This window comes from Eschrichtius robustus, chromosome 1 (genome assembly GCF_028021215.1).
Source record: "Eschrichtius robustus isolate mEscRob2 chromosome 1, mEscRob2.pri, whole genome shotgun sequence".
NCBI lineage: Eukaryota > Metazoa > Chordata > Mammalia > Artiodactyla > Eschrichtiidae > Eschrichtius > Eschrichtius robustus.
This window is the reverse complement of record NC_090824.1, coordinates 158,658,402-158,670,744: the sequence shown is the minus strand read 5'-3', so window position 1 is coordinate 158,670,744 and position 12,343 is coordinate 158,658,402. Positions and strand designations below refer to the sequence as shown.

General features: G+C 40.0%; 1 protein-coding gene across 10 annotated transcripts in view; it reads right to left on the bottom strand.

Moving 5' to 3' along the window:
• AKAP13 (A-kinase anchoring protein 13) overlaps window positions 1-12,343 on the bottom strand; it is a 342,139-nt gene that overhangs the window by 203,522 nt on the left and 126,274 nt on the right. For all 10 annotated transcript variants that reach the window (XM_068557294.1, XM_068557256.1, XM_068557275.1 and 7 more), the window contains exon 3: window positions 9,801-9,948. In XM_068557294.1, the coding sequence (XP_068413395.1) occupies window positions 9,801-9,948 (148 nt within the window). The remainder of the gene's footprint in view (window positions 1-9,800; window positions 9,949-12,343) is intronic.

The window sequence follows — 12,343 nt, the reverse complement described above, 5'->3', positions numbered from 1 at the left end:
TTATAAAGCTCCGAAGTGGCAGAATTAGAATCTGAACTCAAGTTTCCTTGCTCTCCTGTCTGCCCCTACACCCAAGATTCATGGAGACAAGAAGGCTTAAAGGGGAAATAAAGGTACCATGGAAAAACTAACAGGAAAGGAAGGAAAACACTATGCTCAAATCCTGACTATAAGACTCCTAAGTTGCATGACCTCAGATCATCTCTGCTTCTCCAGGCCTCAATTTCTTCATGTACAGAATAAGGGCAGCCTCTGCAGGCTCTATGGTTTCCCCAGCTGTACAAACCCGTGGGTTTTACCAGGCAGAAGGTGGGGAGAGACAGAAACTTAGGAAGAGATTCCAGGAACAAGAAACAGTTTCAAAAACATAAAAATGGAAGCAGAGAGTAAGTTCAAGGGATGGAATAATCTCTGCAAGAGACAGTTTCAGGAAGATATTAACTAGGCTACACCTAGATGTTTCGTGTGAGGAGAGACCTGGGTTCAAACCTATTTTGTTACCTCCTAAGCTATGTGGCCTGAGGTAAATGACAACTTCTCTAACACTTAAAAATCTGGGGAGTATCCTAATCTCGTAAGTCAAGAGCTATAATTTAGAAGACTCCTCTCAAATTCTTTAATACTATCACCCAAAACAACATACACAGGCTCATTTCACTTCCAATCAAACTAGATAGACAGACAGACACAGCAATACATATTTCAGTCAGGATAATTACTGTTGACCCTTTAACAAGATGGGTTTGAACTGCCTGGGTCCACTTATATGTGGATTTTTTTCTTCAATACTACATATATGTACTACTGTATTTACGATCCATGGTTGGCTGAATCTCCGGATGCAGAACTATGGATACAGAGGGCCAACTAAGGGACTTGAGCATCTGCAGATTTTGGTATCCATGGGGGTGCTGGAACCAATCCCCTTGCAGATACTGACAGATGACTGTACTTGAAGAATGTTGTGGTTCTCATTCATGAATCTCACCAGTAATCATGGCATTTCCCATTTATTCAGGATTAAGCTCATTTTTAACTTCCTGACAGTCCTTTGAGGTAGATACGAATAAATGTCAATAAAAACTAAACTTACAGGTTTCACAATTCAATGATGAGAATGTGAATAATGTGGGATCCAAATTGAATTCTACCTTCAAAACTTAAACACACTCGGTCTTAGAAGAGATATTAAACTAACCTACAATAATGACATCCACTGCCCCATCCATCCAAACAGTTATTCTTTCTTACTCGTCTCCTTCCCCAAGCCTGTGCAGAGGTGTCTGAGACACCTGAGAGCTTGAGCCAGAAAGCGAGTCACACCGTCGCTAAAAGTCAACATCATCACTGCTCTGTAAAATCACCTCCTGTATATACACAGGGTCCAGGCCATAGTCCAGATCTTCAACTTCATCTCACACTCTCCTGCACAGGCACGCGCGCACACACACACACACACACACACACAAACACACAAACACACAGAGCCAAAAGCCATGGTGAAGCAATACCACCTTAACTCAAAACTGGAAAGTGCAGACGTAATACATCTGCACAGAAATCTATCTGAAATTGCTAAAATGACTTTACTTGGCTAGGACGGGGTGGGGAAAACAAAGAGGGAGAAATAGAAGGTGGTTTAGGGGTATGTCTGTGCACATGTGCGCACGCCTGTGTGTGCACATGTGCGCACGCCTGTGTGTGCACATGTACTTAGCAGCATAAGCATGCATAATTCTTTCTGCCGTTTCAGCAGAATCTCTTAGAAGGTGGATGGGTGGATGGGCAAACTATCGTCTGCTCTATTTATGCAGAACTAAAACAAAACCATGTATTAGAGAAGGTAGAATGTCAGCAAAGGCCATGAAATAGATATCTAGGAGAAGCCATCCAATTGTTAGCCCAATATTTTCCCTTTAGACATGAACTCACAATCTGAAGGAGAAACTATGAATCATCCTAAGTAAAATGTGCCATAAATCTGGAATTTGTTTGGTATGATTATAGGCTTCCTTTTCCAAAGAAAAACTGAGAGTTAAAAGAGGAGTGAAGGGGCTTCCCTGGTGGCGCAGTGGTTGAGAATCTGCCTGCCAATGCAGGGGACATGGGTTTGAGCCCTGGTCTGGGAGGATCCCACATGCCACGGAGCAACTGGGCCCGTGAGCCACAATTACTGAGCCTGTGCGTCTGGAGCCTGTGCTCCGCAACAAGAGAGGCCGCGATAGTGAGAGGCCCACGCACCGCAATGAAGAGTGGCCCCCGCTTGCCACAACTAGAGAAAGCCCTCGCACAGAAATGAAGACCCAACACAGCCATAAATAAATTAATTAATTAATTAAAAAAAAAAAAAAAAAAGAGGAGTGAAGAACTGAGGGTTTCCTGGCTCACTCTTTATTAAACTTTCAGTAAATTGGAAGAATTAACTACTGAGCTCGAGCAAAGTGCCTCCCCTACTGTCTGGAAAACCACCTCGCAAGGCTGGCAGGGCTACTGTCTCACATTCACATTTTCTATTAGGCTCAAGTGGTTCACAAGATTAGTTTTTAATCCCTATGACTTTTCAGATAAAGCATCTAGAAAAAAAAAAATCAACGTTTTTTAAAAACAAAGGTTATGTAATATGGAGCCATTAATAAAACTGAAGTCACTGCATCTGTTCACATAAAATCTCTTACTACCATAAATTAGCTCTAAAGATACAACTGTTTTCAGGGGCCATTAGTCTCATGACTGCCTTTGTATACACAAAATACAAGGTATTAACGATGTCTACATCTTCAGGGCAAAAACATGGGGATAGGAAACTATATCCAATTCGACATAATAACCACAATTAACTTCTTTTTACATGAAGACAGAAGCTGCAGCATAAAGAAGAGTAACAAGGTTTTCAGCTAGTTCCATGGTGTTTTTCCTTCCACTCAATTTCCTGGTAACAAAAAAAGAAAATAAAAATCACAAGTCCTTTTAAAAGGGGAAGTTGTGAAAATTTTACTGAGCTTCTTCTGAGGGAAATACCCACAGAGAATTGAGACAGGGGAAGAAGAGAGATGAACTGTTAAGGAACATGGCCTGAACCTCAATTCCATTTTATAAAATTGACTTCTGAATATATGCTACAATCAGGTCCAAGTCGATTACAACAGAAGTATGAAGTAAATTTTGGGGTGGGAGAGATCAAATCCTTACTGAGTGAATTGTAAGAGGTACTGAAGTATGCTGACAACTAGCTGTAGAGTCCGAAGATAGCAGGTTTGAATCTCACCTCCACTGCAAACAGGCTGGGTCAACCTGAAAAAGTCACTTGACCTTGAAGTCTGTTTGCTTGCGCACAAAAATGGAACATCACCAGCCTTCCAGGTTATTAAAAAAAAAAAAAAACAAAAAAATCAGAGATGGCTGTACACAAAGCAGACACCTGGCATAAACAGGCATCTAAACCTGGTACTTATTATCAGTACTACCTATTAAAATCCTCCTATTCAGGTGACTCAAGGAAAAGAGATGCCTATTACTCTATCAAGAGCTTCTGCATAGGCCCAACACAGCAAATGCTGCCCCTGACACTGCAGAACTGAAAAAACAAAGGGAAGGAGGAAGAATGCCGAATAAACAACACACAACCAGGAGCACCTAGGTGGGAAACAAAAATTTAACTGCTGATGGTCCTCTTAAAAGCACCTAATCCAAACCTTTTTTAAGCTCACACATCAGGAGGTGTGTGCTCCTGAGGTCGGAGAGCTTTTCCGCAGGCTCCTTATCACTATATGAAGCACCCATACCCATGGAAACGAAATAGTGCTACAGATAAACAAAACTGCTGAAGCATGACCCAAGAATTACTTCATTTCCTATTAGGCTAAAAGTGGCACACATCCCATCCGGGCCTTCTCTTTTGAGAATGAAACAATTGGGACTTTGTTTCACCAGCTATCCAAAAAGGAACCCTGAAAGTGCTTGCTGGGCCAGCCAAGCCCAGACCCACTCAGTCATTTCCTACCAGAAGGCTGCATTTGTGGTCAAAGGTGGAAAATATAAAAATTATATCTTTTACTACTTCATTTTGGCATCAAAAGTATTTTAAAATTTGGTGTCTTTTTCTTCCCTTTGAAGTGGCTATACAGGGTTGAAGGAAATTTTCAGTCTTCAGACCCACACTCTAACAGGAATAGGATTACGTGCAGAAGTATGTACCTACTGCTAGGTTTCGGTGGTCCAATGGTAGATGTGCAAATTTGCAATAGGTATCAAAGATCTCTGTATGTATAGGAGTATTTACACAGAGGGGGAAAAGACGGCAGGCACAGGAATCATGTATTGATACATCTGGGGGGAAAAAGGGGCTAATTAACACTAAAAATTTGACGTGCCATATAATCCAGCTTATTACTCTAAGGCAGTGCTTCTCAACCTTTAATTCATTGTCATCCCCCAAGGAGCCTTTTTAAACATTTCTCTCTATTTGCCACACCCATCCCATGAAACTTTAATACCACAGATATACCATATATTGGTACATGTGTATCTGTGCTCTATATATAAAGAGTTAAGTTTTTTTAACCCCCCTAAGAACCAATTCTCACCCCCTTGGGGGGATATTGGCCCCAGTGCAACGTGTGTGCTCCATTCTAGTGCTGTGTTCATAGTTCCAAGGTGATGAAGTATCCACACAGGCATTACAACAGGACAGCAGACAGCAGATACGCTTCCCTTCAACTAGTCCTCAGTTTGTTTTTCCAGGATACCCACTATATATACTGACTAGCATTGGGACAGTAATTTAAGCCTTTTAAAATATAAAATCATGTCTGTCTAGAGACAGCCTTGTAGTAGGAGTATTTTAGGATAGTATTTTAGGATAACTGATTACTTTGGCCGAGAGAGAGGGCACCAGGATTCTCTGATTGTGCCAGTTAAAAGCCTAGAACTTCTTTTCAAATGTGTTATTCAATTTGGCAACCTCTGGACGTCCGCTGCTAGAAACAGAGTCTTGGTTCACAAGAACTGAGAGACACATGATTTAACTGCAGGACTACTTGTTGAGACCTGGGCTGTAAGCACTGGTTTTTAATTAAGCCACAAAAGACTTCTGATCATGGTAAATGTACTTTTTTCTTTCTTTTTAATAACAAATCTACTTTATATAGTACCTTCCCTTTGATTAAGTGAGAAAGAAAAGAAAGATACGAAAGAGCGGAGTCAAATTCTGGGTCAGTGAATGTTTGCAGTTTTCCTGTCAAACAAGAACCCTTGCTGCGAAGTCTAAAAGTAAGTAACAGACATGCTGAAAAAAAAAAAAAAGGTTTCATTTTATGATAGTTTCTGCACCAAAGCCTTTCACAAAAATAGTATGAGCATCCACTAAACATCCTGTCTCATTTTCCATTCTGCAAGTATTGTCTGCTTGGTCTAAATTCTCATTTAAGTAATAAAAATGACTCCATGACAGTACCTCATATCCCCCAAGAATTACCTTCCAAGGATACTCAGATTTCTTTATATTACTTACCAGTCCTATAGTCTTTTAAAGAAAACATCTTGGCTTCATCCCTCAAGGAAAATCACTGTTTTGTTAAAATGGGATTTGGGGTGGGATTTGTTTTATATGAAGAGAAAAGAATGGAGATGCTTTATTTTCATTTATTACAAATGCAACACCTTTTGTCTGTAGAGATATATTTTCATTTCAGGATGTATTTCACAGCAAATTATATTCTTAAACCAGCCAATTCATAGGTATTTTGAATGTGGTATTTTATTATAAAGCTTGTTTGTCTTTGTTTAGTGTTCATTAGCACAAAGATAGTTTATTTTCAAAAGAGAGGACATTGTTTCCAAAGTCTTCAATATGTTTTTATTAAAAATTACTATATTCAATATGTTAAAAATAACATGTGCACTTCTAAAACATTCAAACAATTTAAAGGCAGATAAAGCCTCCAAAGGCTCCAACTAACTGTCCCCTAAGATGCTACTACTCTTAACATAATTTCATTTTTAAAGAAGGAGGATTGTATCACGTCTACAGCCTTTCTATAGTGTTAAGGCAAGAGAAGATTACTTTAAAAAGACTTTACAATTTCTTTATAACTAAACATACATACACAATTCATTGTAAGCTTCTCATCAGAAAACAAGCAAAAGAGTGAGAAAACATGAAAAAAGGAAAAAAATGGACTGTAATCTCGGTATCTGAAGTCAAAGAGGTTTTTTTCCAGGAGACTATTAAGAAATGTCTCATCTCCCTACCCCCAAATCATAAAAGGTTACAGACTAACATCAAGGAGTAGCTGTCTGTGAAGGTCAATCAATCATCTGGTTTTAGTGAAAACTAAAATAGTACAAAACACTGACAGTGAAACACGCAGAGAACTCAAAGAAAAATCAGAGCCAGCAATCTGGATGAAACATGACATTAAAAGCAAGATCAAGACACAAAGCTCTTTTTCTTCCCATTGTCAGCAAAATGACAAGGACCTGAGGAGCTAGCCCCACACAGGAGCAGAAAGGGTGCAGGGACATCCCTCCCGGTCGCAGCTGCTGCAAACAGACCGTGCACGTTTACCCAGTAACTGGGATGCACAAAGCAATACAGACTTTCCACGAAGAACCTTGACTAATCGGACACTGCCCTCCACAGACAGCAAATTTGAGGCTATCAGTATGGCTAACTGATGCACAGAAATCATCAGAGGTAGCTCTGGAAAGAGAACACAGACCTCTGACCCAAGCCAAGAAGTCAACTCAAGAAGCCAGACTCCTCTTGCAGTTTTCAAAAGAAAGGATGTGTGTGTGTGTGTGTGTGTGTGTGTGTGTGTGTGTGTACACATGCACATACGTGTGCACAACCTTTCTAGAAGGGTGCTTCTGAGAACCAGGATGAGTTTCAACACGGTAGAAACTCAGTCCCATCAAGTGGTAGGAATTCACAGAAGCCTTCTTAGCATATACCAGTGAACATAACAGACACAAATCCTTGCCCTCAGGAAGCTGACACTGCAGTAGAGGCAAGTAGAAAATAAATAATATATATAATGTGTCCGAAGTTGATAAGTGCAGTGGAGAAAAGTAAAGCAGGGAAGGGGAACAGGGAGCGTGGTGAGGAGGCAGTTGTATATTTTTATAAGGTGGACAGGGAAGGCCTCACTGAGAAGGTGATATCTGAGTAAAGACCTCAAGGAAAGTACAGAACAAGTCAAAGAAATCTCCCACAGCAGATTTAAGGCAATTTAATTCTAGATGAAACTATTAACTCCATGATATAAACAAGCAATTCAAAACTAACTTAACCCCCGTAAGTCTCCCTATCTCTACCCATCCCTCCACAACAATTACTGGGCCAAGCTGGACAGCAGCTGAAGAAGACAAGTGAACAGAAAAATGACACGTGTGATGACCAGAGCAGCAAGATCCACTCAGGAATCTCCTTTGTTTCAATAGTTAACAGAGGTTCTACTTCACCAAGGAGGGAGGCTCACTGGGACCCCTGCACATATCAAAGTCTCACATGCTGCCTTACTCTTTGTTCAGCCTGCTTGTACAAGAGGGCCTTTCAGGGACTCTAATCCTTTGTCACCTCTGTTGTGATCAGGGGCCTCAGGCAGCAGGCTGACTGAATTCAGGTGGGTAGCAGAACATTCAGGCCAAGTGGGGGCAAAGGGGACAAGTTGTAAGAATATGGTAAATAGGTAAGTTCATAATTTGAGGGGAGGAGAGCTGATTAGTGAAAAATTAGGAGAAACCAGGTACTGTGATTCCAGGCCCCAAGCAAATGGGTCAGGAATGATTACTGAGGATTCGGATCAAACTACAGGGAAAGAGCAGAATACAATGCCCATTCTGGTTGGCTGGAGTCAACAGGTCTAGGGCACTCAGAGTCAGTCAGTACCAAAGGACACCCAGAGACGGGTGGGGCTGGAAAAGAGGGGGGCCTGAAACAGGCTGAAGAATTGTTAGACCAAAGGCAAGAGAAGAAATGGGAACTAAAGTTCCAAAACAGTAGGGTGGGGACAGTATACAAGGATGTGGTACAAACCTAGAGCTCTTGGCTGTCATACAAGTACCGTGGGTCCGTGAGCCCGAGGAGAGTAACTGCTTGCAGTCCACACTAATTTAAGTACCTCGTCATTGAAGGTATACGAGCCACCAGGCACATCGCTCTCCACCAGGAGGCTGGACTCTGCTGGTACCTGTGACTGAGGACGGCAGTGAGGGCACAGGGCTATGTCCTTGTAATAGCCGGCCTTCCTCGGACACTCTCCTTATGTCTACTTGCACGCTTTCTCGCTCTCTCTATATATATAAAAACACACAAACATATACACATACACACACACACACACACACACACAAACTTAAACTGCTAAAGCATTTCTAAATCAGGAAAAGAATAAGTCTATATATATAAATTACCTCCATTCCCTTCCTAATAAGAGCCCAGTCAGGGACTGACTGATTCTACCTAGCTGAGGGTCTGTTGCTCACAGTCACCCACACATAAGAAATGTTCAGCAGTGGTGACACTGGATGGCACCCGCTGGAGCAGACGTCAAGTTCCAGATCAGCCTCTCTGACATGATATACTTCACAGGAAACAAGACTAGAGCTTTAAGTTACAAAGAAGGATACTTAATACTCTTTCGGGAAAAAATCAGTACCTATCCTGAACTCCTTGCTAAATTTCCTATCCCTAAAAGGTTGGGGGGAATATACATAGAAATTGCCAAGAATCTTTAAATCCTGTATTTTCAAAATCACTTTCGTCGAGTAGGAGGATAAATACAGCTTTCAACTGTCATAATCTCAGTTCTTGAATGTGGTTTAACTTCCAGGATCTGGTAGGCATCAGACGTGAAGATAATGTATGGAAAATAGCACAGCAGCAACCAAAAACTGACCATCTGATCTAATACCAGCGAGACCAGATATTGAAAGTGCTTGATAAACTAATACTTTTTTACACCATCTATTTCAACAAAGTGGAATCAGAGTTACATAAAATCACTGGTTACAGGAAATGTTTCAATAAGAACTAAATCCATTTTATTCTCTAAAGGCAAATGGTTCAACTGTCAACATTTTTAGGGGTTCCCCCTAAATGTGCCCTCTTTTGTATTCTGATGAAAACTAACCAATTATTAACTTTGAAGCAAGGTCAATTAAAGAAAGAAGCAGCTCATTTCCAAACACGAATCAATATACCTTCAGATACCTGGGGTCGGTCAAAAGACAGTCAAAGTTATCAGCTGCTTCTGGTGGAAATAGCAATGACTTAATGACTTTATAAAGAATTTTTAAAAGTAAACATTTTCCATTTAATTCTGTTAAATGGATAAATGCAATAGTGATTAAGTATCCATTTCACCATGAACTATATAATCTGTTAATCTGGGGAAGCTTTGGCTTTCACGGAAGATTTTTAGTCTTTCCCTCACGGATATTGAGGAATGTGTCACTAACTTCATTTTACCTTTGCTCTTGCCACAGTGATATTCAGAATCAAATATGCAGTCATACCATAGTAACCGCATGAACTTTTATCTTTCAAATGTGTTTTAGTTTTCTTCCACATTCCAATAAATTAATATTTTTGCTGATCTTAATTACTGTCTTTCAATTTATGACACCATTTTATTTCAATTATTTCTAGCTAGGCTCAGATTTTTGTGCAACAAGCAAGAAATAAAATACTTTAAAGTGTATTTAAAACAACGATCTAACAATAGTTCTATCACCCTGATTACTCTATACTAGAACACAGAATAAATAAAGGCTAGTAAAGATTCCATCCAAATACTTACCAGGAGCAATGGTCTCCAGCGTATCAGAACTGACCTTCCGAGTACTTGTACAGTGATGGAGGGTGGAACCCGAAAATACCAAGTAAAAAACTACATCATCCTCAACTTTGTCCTCTTCAGCGAGCAGTACAGTAACAACACAGTCGCCCTAGGAAAAGGGAAGAGAGAGCAAGTTTGCATTAGTAAGGTTCCTCTTGGGAGCCTATCTTTAGAACACATCAAATTTAAGGGGAAATCAAATATATCATCTAAACTGTGCCCATTCTAGTGAGTTCATACAGATACAAACACTGATTGAACCCCTATGTGCCAGGAAGTATTCTAGGCATTGAGAATACAAAACAATCTGAAAATAAGATCTCTGTCCTCTTTAAGCTTACATTTTAGTGGAGATGGTTAGACAAATAAGTAAACCAACAAGATAATGGTACATTCACTTGGAAAAAAAATTTTAAAAGAATGTAAAACAGCTCCCTAAAAAAGCTCTGTAAAAATTCCAGGAAAATCTAAAAATAAGGCAGAGAGGATGGAGGAAGTATATTAAACAGTTACATCCTTATACTCAGAATGCCCCTTAACCTCTGTGTTCCACTTGCAGCAATAACTCTCTAAACTCTACATCCCACAGAATCACTGCCAAGTCCACCCATTCTCCATCAAACATGGAGAGCCTCTAACAGAGCTGGCCTGGAAGTGGTAGAGTGCAAAGAGCTTGGGCTCCAGACAAATCTGGGTTTAAATTCCATCTACAAAGACTTTACTTAAATCCTCTAAATCTCAGGTTCCTTGACTATATAAATGGAGATAATATACCTTCTCTTCTTACAGCTAATATGTGAGAATTCTTGAAGCATATTCACCACTCAGCCTAGGATAATATTCTTAATCTATGACGATGGGAGGGGCGCTCTTCCAACAATTTGTGTTTCCTGACCATCTGGAATCGCTACTCTTCTTTATCCACCCCTCCCTTAAGCCCACGGAATCAGACATAAATCTTGTGCCAGTAACTCTGCCCGTGACTCTGCAACTATTTAGAAGTTAAGACATCTTCGTCCTTTATTTGCAAATATTCTTCCAGCAATTTTTATACATTTTTTAAAATTGAGGTCACTGGCTAAATTAAATTTATTCTATGAAATACAGTCCTAATTACCATTCTCCCAATCATAAACATTATATAATTCATGCGGTAACCATAAACAAAAGATTTTAAAGCACTGAGGTTTTTAGTACTGTGTAAACCTTAATGATGCATTATGGAAAATCCAATTTAGAGAAAGCCAGGCCATTTTAACATTATATAGGGGAGAGAATTCCCATTGCTTAAAACATTTTTTCCTTTCCACTTTAGCAGCAATAAAGCCTATTAGAGAACCATGGCACCCTGTGGCCACAACTTAATGGCCAGCAGCAGAAAGGAGCAGCAGGTAGTGTTTCACTAAATAATAAAAACCAAAAATCATGAAGTCAAACTTGCGATCAAGTCTAGTAACAGAAATGCTCCAGCAGGTTGATTCTGAAGACCAAATTCAAAGTATTTCCTATAGCCCTGAGTGTCTCTTTCTTATTTTTCCCCAGTACTCTGTGCAGCGCCCTGTATACGGTAGGGGTTCCAATCTGTTTTAAGTCAGAATGAACTACAAATAAGCTGTAACTTACTAGGACTGTTGAACTGGAAAGTTCCAAAGCACCCTAACACAGGAATAGCACCGTCGGTACAACAGAATTATCACTGACTTCAGACACTATTTAGAATTATACTTTTGGACTTGTATATAAGTCCCTATCTTGGGGACTCTATTAATAGTACTGAAATCACCTTTATGTACTTATTTAATAAGTAAAAAAATATATATATTATTTCCACTTATATTTCTAACCTGGAAATCTAAGAATAGATCTGCGTTTTCTAGATCAAAGGTTCTCTCTCTACATTAGACCTACCATCTTGCTGAGAGACTCTCCATGCCCCAAGATACTAGTTGTGTCTGGGGCCTTCCTTTAACTGGGGACAGTAACTTGATTTGGGGAAAAAAATGAAATCGGGAAGAGAAGAGCATCTGAGGGATGGGAGAGAGTGACTTACAGTGTGGGGCAAACAAGGCCTTGGAAACAGGGAAGATGTTAGATGGAGATTAGAGGAATGAGATAGGGAGTTATGTGGGAGGAATGTTAAAAGAAGGGATAGCGCTGATCTCTTAGATAGCAAGACAGTGTCAGTCCTAAGGCTCCTGAAGGAGGGCACAGTCAGCAGCAAGGTAACTGCAGTGATACGCTGGAGCTGGCCTGTACAGGCTTGCGAGAGCGCATCATATTTTCAGGATTTCTGCAAGCCAGGTGTTAAACAGGCCACTATTAAAAAGTAAATGATATAAGCTTACAATTAAATAAATTAAAAAGAGATGTAACAAATACTCGAAACATCACATTTTAATTCTTTTGCCACATCTTACTATTATCTACGCTCTTGAGGTTTACATCTGTTGTATCTGTTATGTGTGTGTGCTGGTGTGCTACTGCACATCTTTTCCCAGCACACC